This window comes from Microtus ochrogaster, chromosome 5 (genome assembly GCF_000317375.1).
Source record: "Microtus ochrogaster isolate Prairie Vole_2 chromosome 5, MicOch1.0, whole genome shotgun sequence".
NCBI lineage: Eukaryota > Metazoa > Chordata > Mammalia > Rodentia > Cricetidae > Microtus > Microtus ochrogaster.
The window spans coordinates 81,114,712-81,125,715 of record NC_022012.1 but is presented as its reverse complement, the minus strand read 5'-3'; the positions used below and the strand labels follow the sequence as shown (position 1 = coordinate 81,125,715).

General features: G+C 47.4%; 1 protein-coding gene across 8 annotated transcripts in view; it reads left to right on the top strand.

Annotated features, from left to right (window-relative positions):
* Window positions 1-10,591, top strand: part of Dag1 (dystroglycan 1) — a 69,524-nt gene extending 58,933 nt beyond the window's left edge. For all 8 annotated transcript variants that reach the window (XM_005347892.2, XM_026779018.1, XM_005347891.2 and 5 more), the window contains one exon: window positions 5,784-10,591. In XM_005347892.2, the coding sequence (XP_005347949.1) occupies window positions 5,784-8,186 (2,403 nt within the window). In that variant the 3' untranslated portion in view covers window positions 8,187-10,591. The remainder of the gene's footprint in view (window positions 1-5,783) is intronic.
* The last annotated feature ends 413 nt before the right edge of the window (window positions 10,592-11,004 follow it).

The window sequence follows — 11,004 nt, the reverse complement described above, 5'->3', positions numbered from 1 at the left end:
AGAGCGAGTTCCAGGACAGGCTCCAAAGCCACAGAGAAACCCTGTCTTGAAAAACCAAAAAAAATATATATATATATATACATACATGTATATATAAATGCAATCTGCTGAGTTCATTTAGTGAAGTTCATACACGTGTTTAGTGCTGCCACTGGGTACTGGATAAACTGTCAGGGTTCGTTCCCGGAGAAAACTGATTTTTTCCCCTCTTAGAAGCCAATGCCTGTAGCTCTTCATCTAGAGTTGGGGCCTTGTGATTTCTCTGTTGGAATATCAGCTAATGTTGCCGTTGTGAAGGTCTTGTTTAGGTAACCATATTATTCAGATTTTATGTGTGTAGCTCCCTGTTGTATATAGACACCATTTGGCAGCAGGTATCACAGTCCTCTTTTTAGACTCTTTCCTACCCTTCCTCCACAACATTTCCTGTGCCTTAGCTATAGGGGTTGTGGCTATAGATGTTTCAGTTGTGGACTGGCCCCCATTGTCAGTGTTGTCTGCATTCTGAGCAGTTATGGGTCTCTGCCATGGTCTCTGACTGCTGCAGAAAGAAGTTTCTGTAATAAGAAATGAGAACCACCCCCATCTGTGGGCATGAGGCTAGATATTTAGAATGCATTTGGGAACTACACCTGTTTAGGAAGATGGCAGTAATGGGTTCTCATCTAGGCTTCATGATTTTACCCCATGGGCAGTTGGCTAGGTTTATAATACCAAGCGTGAGTTTCCTCCTATTCTGAGGGCCTTAAGTCCAATTTGATGGCTGTTAGTAACCCCCAAGTTCTACTACTGTTCCTTTGGATACATCTTGCCATGCTGGTTACTTTTGTGGGTTACAGATGGGTGAGACTTAATTGGTTTTTTCCCTTGACAACTTGCACAGCATCTTTGGCTACTGTGTGAGCTAGTCTATAGGAAGGGCTCGGTTCTAGCTCAGGTCCTTCAAGTCCTGTGGAGAACACCAGTTTGTGTGTTTGTCTTTAGTTTTGTTTTGTTTTTGAGACAGTGTCTTACTAGGTAGTGTTGGCTAGCCTAGAACAAGCTTTGTAGACCAGGCTGGCCGCCTTGAACTCATAGAGAGGTGTGCACCATGACACCTGGCTAGGATACCAGTTTTAAACTTAAAAGGTGAATGTTAGTCTTGGCTTCTCACCTAGAGCAAGCTTCCCTCCCCACTCTTAACATCACTTGCTCTGACAAATGAGTCTTGGCCGGCTGGAGAGTCTGAAGAGTCTCTGGCTGCCTCTGATTCCCTGGCTTTCCCTTGCCTGCCGTGTTTCTGCACCCTTTAAATACTTCCAAGTGTGAATAAGGATCAAGGCCTCACACACTACACTGGGTCCAAAGCCAACTGGGAAGTGGAGCCTTGGTTTGGTGCTGTTAAGCAGAAGCCTTATTGTTTGCTGGGTCTCCTAACATAGGAGCAGGTGGGAAGCCAGCACTGGTAGAGCCCCGCATGGGTCTGGCCCTATAATTACACTAGGGTAGAATCCTTTCCCTCATCTTACATATTACAGATTCAGGTTGGATAAAGCCTCAGCTTGCCAGGAATTGCTTTATAGATAAGTGGCTCTTGCTTTGATAGGGTAGAATAGATCTTTCTAGGTGTGTGTGTGTGTGTGTGTGTGTGTGTGTGTGTGTGTGTCTGTGTGAGTGAGTGAGTGAGTGAGTGTGAGATGGTACTTATAGAGGTCAGAAAAGGTCATCTGATTGCCAAGAACTGGAGTCTCCTGTACTGTGAGCCATCTATCTGATGTAGGTGCTAGGAACTGAACCCAGGTCCTTTGGAAGAACAGCAAATGCTCTTAATCACCAGGCCACCTATCTGTCTGTCTGTCTGTCCGTCCAGGCATCCCTAGAGGATGTTTCATCCTTAAGCACCTTTGTGGTAAGCCAGACCCCAGGACAAATGTCCTCAGGATGGCGTTGCACTAATAAACTCTGGGGGCTGTGGACAATGTTAGCCCTTCAAACATATTGAACTTTCCCTAAGTGGCAATGAAAATGCAAAGTTGCCAGCTTAGCTGTGACTTAACCAAGTTCCTGTAGACATCAGGTGTTTTTGGCCCTTAGGTTAAAATAAATTGTTGCCATTCAAAGTGCTACTTGGACTTTCTAGCATGAAGATGTGCTCTCCCTTCCTGTCTAAGGAACACCCATTACCCAGGACAGTGCCTGCAAGCGGCTTGTCCTTAGCTGGCATCAGCCAGAGTTGTTCCAGGCCTTTTGTTACCCCGCTTTCTGTTTTCCCTGTCTTTCCTGTCTTTGCTGTGCTCTAAGTGAGCAGCTGTTTCAGTAGTGGGCATTGGGATGGAGTGGGGTTAGGAAACACGAGATCTCAAGTGACTAGAATGCCTTGTCCACATTCAGTTCACCCACTCTCTCTCTGTTAAGCTCCCCTATTCCCAACAATCACTGTAAACTATCTTATGGTTCTATGAACACATCATTTCAGCCTTAAATCTTTGCATCACTTACTTTAATTAAAAAGATACTTATTTTTATGTGTATGGGTACTATGCCTACGCCTACATGTTTGTCTGTGTACTGTGAGTGTACCTAGTATCCATGGAAGCCAGAAAAGGGTGTTGAGTCCTTAGAACTGAAGTTGCAAATGATTAAAAGCTACCATGTGGGATAAAAATTGAACCTGGGTCCTCAGGAAGAGCAGCCAGTGCTCTTAACTACTGAGCCATTGCTCTAGCTCCTGATTTTTACCTTTTAACTGATTAGCTTATTTTACAAAATAAGACTGTCCAACCTTTGCTTTTTTGGTGCTTATATAACTACTATTATATATAACAATGAATTGAAAAAAAATTTAGGCTTAGACTTCATTTAAAGCACTTAATATATTTATTGTTGGAGCTTAGGTTTGATTCCCAGCACCCACATGCTGGCTAACAGCCACCTGTAACTCCAGTTCCAAGGGATCCAACACCCTTTTCTGGCCTCAGCAGGCACTGCCTGCAGATGGCTCAAGGCTTATATGCAGGCAAAACACCTCAGTTGATATCCCTGGGGAGGACTGCTATTTCTGAAGGTAAATGGAGAAACAGTGGATTTGGGGGAGAGAAGACGTAGAGGGGAAAATGGGAGGGAGGGGAGACAACTGTCAGGATGTCAGAAGAAATTAAAAAAAAAAATTTTAAATTTAAAAAAAGAAATAACTAGATGAGTTTATATAAATATACGTAATGTTTTTCATGGATTAGAAAGCAGTCATGTTTATGAAGATCATCCCCACTAGTGCTGTCTCTCATAATGTCAGTTGGCTTCTTAGATGTTTTGTTGAATGAAACAAGTCTGTTTGAACCAGTTTGAAGGGTAGAAATTAAGTTTTAAAAAATCTCTGGTGTAATGTGTCCTGGTTATAAAGCTTAAGTGTGAACACATTCAGGTTCCTGGGTTTTTGGCAGGAAGAAGACCTAGGCAACCAATGGGGTGCCCAGGAGCATGGCTTTAACTCCTTTTCCATAGGTCTGGGTTAAGAAGCTATGACCACCTGGCGATGGTGGCACAAACCATTAATCCTAGCACTTGGGAGGCACAGGTAGATGGATCTCTGTGAGTTCAAGGCCAGCCTGGTCTACAGAGCGAGTTCTAGGACAGGCACCAAAGCTATACAGAGAAACCCTGTCTTGAAAAGACAGAAAAGAAGAAGAAAAAAAGAAGTTGTGGCCTTAAATTAGGAACAGTTCCTGAGTGGTGAAGATGTGCCCTCTGTGGGCCATTGTGACTCTGGACTTGGGGCAGGGCCTTGAGTCAGAGCAAAGAATGAGTTACCTTTCTTACATCAGGAGCAGGAGTATGTGTTTCACAAAACTGAGTGGAGCCGAAGATGGGGCCTAGGCAAGAAGCAAGAGTTAATTTCTCTCTTGTCAGCTGATAGGCGTTCTCTGTTGGAATTCCTTTGGGTGCTCTGAGTATTTCCATTTATGTCACGATGGAGAGGGACTTGCACTCTGAAAGAAGTTTGAACAATTCTTTGGGGGATAATAATAAGGCATTGAGCTCCTTAGTTCTCTTCTGAGTCAAGGGCTTCTGCTGTGTGTTTCTTTTCATACCGGACTCACTCTGAAACCTCTACTTTAGAGACTTGAGAGGATCCCCCCACTTCTGGGTTTCATGTTCTTCACATTAAATCAGACTCATTATGTATGCACATACCCAGTTTATTCAGTACTGGAGATGAAGCCCAGGACTAGGAGCAGTCTAGGCTATCAACTGAGTGCATTCCTAAGACCGGAGATTCTTTGAGATTGCTTTGGCAGACCATGTTCTAGAATAGTTGATTTTAGTCATCAGTTCTTCTTGAGAAGTGGGGTTAATTTAGACAATCGTTGTGTCTTAGGATTTTTATTGCTGTGAAGAGACACCATGACTGTGACAACTATTGTGAAGTAAAACATTTAATTGGGGTGGCTCACTTACAGTTCAGAGGCTCAGTCCATTACCATCATGGTGGGGAGCATGGCAGCATACAGGCAGACAAAATGCTGAAATGGTAGCTGAGGGTTCTACATCTTGCAGGCAGCAGGAAGTCAACTGAGACACTGGCTGGTATCCTGAGCATAGGAAACCTCAAAGCCCACCCCCTAGAGTGACACACTTCTTTCAGCAAGGCCATATCCACTCCAACAAAGCCACACCTCCTAATAGTACCACTCCCTATGAGATTATGGGGGCCAATTACATTCAAACTACCATGTTACACTATTTTATAAAAAATCTGTTCCCCATCCTAGTGCATTAAGTGATGATTGTAAAATAAGTCATGCTAGAGTGTTGACTTTCCTTATTTCCAGAATTATGTGCACTGAGGTTGTGTGTAGGCAAGGTACTCTAAGTTAGGCATGTGACCTGAGCAGAAACGTGTGTTTGAGGAGTAGTGGAGGGATTGGAAAGGGTGTTTCAGGGGGAATAAGATGGAGTACAGGCAAGTTGGTAGTAGGGTATATCACTTTCACGAATGTCCACCACAATCTTTATTTATTTATTTGTTTGTTTGTTTGTTTATTTTGGTTTTTCGAGACAGGGTTTCTCTGTGGCTTTGGAGCCTGTCCTGGAACTAGCTCTGTAGACCAGGCTGGTCTCGAACTCACAGAGATTGGCCTGCCTCTGCCTCCCGAGTGCTGGGATTAAAGGCATGCGCCACCACCGCCCGGCTCAATCTTATTTTTTAAATTACATGTTTTCATTGGCTTTATTCGTGTATCTGTATGTTTGCTTGCATGAATTCATTGCACCACATGTGGTGTAGCTGCTAGAGGAGGCCAGAGGGAGCTAGACCTCACAGCTGTGTGTAGAGAAGTTACAGTTACAGATGCTCAATGTGGGTGCTAGGAACAAAACCCCAGTCCTCTGTTATCCTAACTGCTGAGCCTCTCTAGCCTTGTTTGTTTTTAGACATAGGGTCTCAAACGTACCCAAGACTGACCTTCAGCTCATTCCCCCTACTTCAGCGTCCTGAGTTCTGGAATTAGAGCTGTGCACTATTCCCAGTCATTCCCAGTCAAAGTCTATACGTTGTTAAGGTCCATGGCATCCTAACCTGTGTGTATGAATATGTCCCCAGTGCATAGCTCATCTGATAGCCCCAGTATTCTGTGCATTATTACTCTCCTTTGGAGGTGATGAGTTGGATTTCCCATCAGGAATTGTAAATTATTCCTTCCGCCTATCACACAACTCAGATTAGGCCAGTGGTTTACTATAGTGATGTGATCATTTTAGGTCATGCAACAATGATAGCATTTATAGCTCACACTTGTTTCTTTTAGGTGTCTGCAGCAGGGAAGGAGGCTTTACCGTCTTGGCTACATTGGGACCCACACAGTCACACCTTGGAAGGCCTCCCTCTTGACACCGATAAAGGTGTACATTACATCTCAGTGAGTGCTGCACGGCTGGGAGCCAATGGGAGCCATGTCCCCCAGACTTCCAGTGTGTTCTCTATCGAGGTCTACCCTGAAGACCACAGTGAACCACAGTCTATACGGGCAGCCTCATCAGACCCTGGTGAAGTAGTGTCCTCTGCCTGTGCTGCCGATGAGCCAGTGACTGTCCTTACAGTGATACTGGATGCTGACCTTACCAAGATGACCCCAAAGCAAAGGATTGATCTCCTGAATAGAATGCAGAGCTTCTCAGAAGTAGAACTTCACAACATGAAGTTGGTACCTGTAGTGAATAATAGACTATTTGACATGTCAGCCTTCATGGCTGGCCCAGGAAATGCAAAGAAAGTAGTAGAGAATGGGGCTCTGCTCTCCTGGAAGCTAGGCTGCTCCTTGAACCAAAACAGTGTGCCTGACATTCGTGGTGTAGAAACCCCTGCTAGGGAGGGTGCTATGTCTGCCCAACTTGGTTATCCTGTGGTGGGTTGGCACATTGCCAATAAAAAGCCAACTCTCCCCAAACGAATCCGGAGGCAGATCCATGCTACACCTACACCTGTTACTGCCATTGGACCCCCAACCACGGCCATCCAGGAGCCACCGTCTAGGATAGTGCCTACCCCCACATCTCCAGCCATTGCACCTCCAACAGAGACCATGGCTCCTCCTGTTAGGGATCCCATTCCTGGGAAGCCCACAGTCACCATTCGGACTCGAGGTGCCATTATTCAGACTCCAACCCTGGGCCCTATCCAGCCTACTCGGGTATCCGAAGCTGGCACCACAGTTCCTGGCCAGATTCGGCCAACACTGACCATTCCTGGCTATGTAGAGCCTACAGCAGTTGTTACTCCTCCAGCAACCACCACCAAGAAGCCACGAGTATCCACGCCAAAACCAGTAACGCCTTCAACTGATTCCTCAACTGCCACGACTCGAAGGCCAACCAAAAAACCACGTACACCCCGACCAGTACCCCGAGTTACCACCAAAGCACCTATCACCAGATTGGAGACTGCTTCCCCACCTACTCGTATCCGCACCACCACCAGTGGAGTGCCCCGTGGTGGAGAACCTAACCAGCGACCAGAACTCAAGAACCACATTGACAGGGTAGATGCCTGGGTGGGTACCTACTTTGAGGTGAAAATTCCATCAGATACCTTCTACGACAATGAGGATACCACTACTGACAAGCTTAAGCTGACCCTGAAGCTGCGAGAGCAGCAACTGGTAGGCGAGAAGTCCTGGGTTCAGTTCAACAGCAACAGCCAGCTCATGTATGGCCTACCTGATAGCAGCCATGTGGGAAAGCATGAGTATTTCATGCATGCCACAGACAAAGGGGGTCTTTCTGCTGTGGACGCCTTCGAGATCCATGTTCACAAGCGCCCACAAGGGGACAAGGCTCCTGCACGGTTCAAGGCCAAGTTTGCCGGTGACCCAACACCAGTGGTGAATGACATCCACAAGAAAATTGCTTTGGTAAAGAAGCTAGCTTTTGCCTTTGGGGACCGAAACTGCAGCACTGTCACCCTTCAGAACATCACCCGTGGCTCTATTGTGGTGGAATGGACCAACAACACGTTGCCCCTGGAGCCCTGCCCCAAGGAGCAGATCATAGGGCTGAGCCGCAGGATTGCTGATGAAAACGGGAAACCTCGGCCTGCCTTCTCCAACGCTCTGGAGCCTGACTTTAAGGCTGTGAGTGTTGCCGTGACAGGGTCTGGCAGTTGTCGGCACCTACAATTTATCCCTGTGGCACCACCCTCTCCTGGAACCTCAGCGGCACCAGCCACAGAGGCTCCAGACAGGGACCCTGAGAAGAGCAGTGAGGATGATGTTTACCTGCACACAGTCATTCCAGCTGTTGTGGTTGCAGCCATCCTGCTCATTGCCGGAATCATTGCTATGATCTGCTATCGCAAGAAGCGGAAGGGCAAGCTGACCCTTGAGGACCAGGCCACCTTTATTAAGAAGGGGGTGCCTATCATCTTTGCCGATGAGCTTGATGACTCCAAGCCCCCACCCTCTTCCAGCATGCCACTCATCTTGCAGGAAGAGAAGGCTCCCCTCCCACCTCCTGAGTACCCCAACCAGAGTGTGCCCGAGACCACTCCTCTGAACCAGGACACTGTGGGAGAGTACACACCTCTGCGGGATGAGGATCCTAATGCACCTCCCTACCAGCCGCCCCCGCCCTTCACGGCTCCCATGGAGGGCAAGGGTTCCCGTCCCAAGAACATGACCCCATACCGATCACCCCCTCCGTATGTCCCCCCTTAACCCACAAGCGCCTGGGTGGAGGCAGGGGTAGGGCAGGGGCCTGGAGACAACTTGGTGTTGTCTGTAGAGACCGGTGGCCCACAGACCATTGCCCACCGGTAGCCAACACCTGACCTAGCACACACTGACACACAGGGCCTGGACAAGCCCGCCCTCTCTGGTCCTCCCAAACCCCAAAGCTGCTGGAGAGACTTTGGGGACTTTTTTATTTTTATTTTTTGCCTAACAGCTTTTTGTTTGTTCATAGAAAATTCTTCGCTGCGTTTTTGATGGCTGGCTCTGAAAGCACTGTTTGAGTAGATGTAGAAGGAGGGAGCGAGGAACCGTGAATGAACTCGCAGGCAGTGCTGGGTGGCCCCCAGCTCTCTGCATTTTGCCTTTAACACTAACTGTACTGTTTTTTCTATTCACGTGTGTCTAGCTGCAGGATGTAACATGGAAAACAGTAGCTAAAGATTAAATTCAAAGGACTTTCAGAAGTTAAGGTTAAGTTTTTACATTTAATCTGCTGTTTACCTAAACTTGTACGTATAATTTTTGGGTGGGTATGGGGAATTGCTTTGCTAAAAATAAGCTCCCAGGGTGTTTCAAACTTAGAGAAGACCAAGGGACAGTATTTTTTATCAAAGGAATCCTATTTTTTCACACTATGTCAACTTGGTTGCTCTGACACCCCAGAGCCTGACTGAGGGCCTCCTGGTCCTGGCTCTGGTGCCAGGGCCCTGGTGCTGGGTTTGCTCTCCCGCTGTTGCCAGGGGCTGGAAGCTGGAGGGGCCTCTTGGGCCATGGACATCCTGACCTCTACCCCCTGCACGCTAGTGGCCTACCACTGAGGGGGTCATCATTTCTGTGGAAAAGGGACTCCAAGAGGCATTGGTGGCTGTGGCCCCCAACCTAGGTGCTCCAGGGTGGGCCAGCTGCTCGTAGGGGCACCTGGGAAGGTCAAAGGACTTGACCACATCAACCTTTTTTTTCTCTTCTCTGTGGGTTTTTGTTTTGTTTTTCTTTCTTCTTCCCTCTTAAAAGGAATATCATGGTCTTTGAAACACTCAGTGGGGGACATTTTGGTGAAGATGCAATATTTTTATGTCATGTGATGCTCTTTCCTCACTTGACCTTGGCCACTTTGTCCCAACAGTCCACAGCCCCACCCCATGCACCCATCCCCTCTTCTCTGGCGCTCCAGTCCTGGGCCTTGGGCCTGAACAACTGAAAAAGGTCTGCGGCTGGGGAGGAGTGCCAGCAATAGTTCATAGTAGAAGTCTGTGGGCTCTCAAAGCTAATTTTTTACTAAAGTTTTTATACAGCCTCAAATTGTTTTATTAAAAAAAGATTAAAAACTGGTGATGCTTAACAGCAGTTTGTACAAGCTCCTAGTGTTGACTCCATGGACTGATGGCTCTGCTCATTTTGACTCCCCCTTTCTTTTCCTAATGGGTTAAATTCTGGACTACACAGAGGCTTCCTTTGCCTTTTTTTAGCAGAACACCGTCCATCCGTCTGCATCTCTGTCCCATGACTCAGGGGCACCCACTCTGCTTTGATTCTCCTCCTTTGGAAGAAACCATTTTGAGCATGCCTTTTCTTGATGTCTGAGTTATTTCGGGTACCTTTTAGGGAGGAATGCCTTTTGCAATAATGTATCCCTTCCCTGATCAAGGGTGGGTGGGTGGACCCAGGCTCCCATTGCACACGGAGCAGTAATTTCTAAGCCATATCGACTGTTTAGCAGAGGGTGTGCTGTCTCTGGAGGGGAAGGCTGGTAGGAGGGATGTGCTGTTTCCAAAGGGTGGTTCCTCCTGCATCCTCCACAGAGCCTGCCCTTCCTGCTCAGCTCCCAGCAGGGTTCTTTACAGTGAGCAGTGCCCCGTGGGGGAGTCTGCAGATGAATGCTACACGGATGGCTGGTGAATGGGCCTTGTGCCTCCAAGCTCTGGTCCAAGCTAGAGTTTGCCTGATTTCCCAGAGTCAGGAGCAGGAATCTAGCCTGATGAAATTATTTCTGGTGACCTCATCAAAAATAAATAATAAATAAGTAAATCCCGGTATTCCAGGTAAAGGCTTTGGAAAGCCTTCCAGATAGCTCTGTTGCTCTTAGCAACCCCACCATTGGGCATTGCCTTGTAGAGAGGAGGCTGGCCCAGAGTGGCCTGTTGTCATAGCAACTGGAGGCAATGGGGCAGTGAACAGAATAACAACAGCAACAATGCCTTTGCAGGCAGCCTCCTCCCTGAGCCCTGAGCTGGCGATGGCCATTGGACTCTGAGACGGAGAGCCAATCTCACATTCAAGTGTTCACCAACCACTGATGTGTTTTTATTTCCTTCTATATGATTTTAAGATGTGTTTTCTGCATTCTGTATAGAAACATATCAAACTAAATAAAAGCAGTGTCTTTATTACAATGCATTGCCTCTGACTGTCTGTTTACCTGGTCTCTTAAGGTTCCTGGGAATGAATGGTAGGAGGGAATCGTATGTCAAAGAAGAATGACTGTCAGTCCAGCCGCCTTCACAGAAGCTCTAGCGTTTTTGTACCATGGAAAGGCTGGGTTTGTGCTCCACAAACTTTGCTACTGTGTGAGCTCCTGTTAGCACCCCTCCTGCCTTTGAGCCAGTTAAGGCTAATCTTGATCCTGTTTCTTCATTTCCAAGGGTAGGGTGAGACTGGGTGGAGAGGAGGAGGATGGGGAGGGGAGGGTTCCTGCCTCAGAAGGGGCAGCTCTGGGCTGGTCTTCTACAGGCTGTCCCCTGAAGATTGGGTTGGAGGTATGCTGACAAGCTCCACTCCAGCTTCTACCCCAAGTTACCTGCAGGCC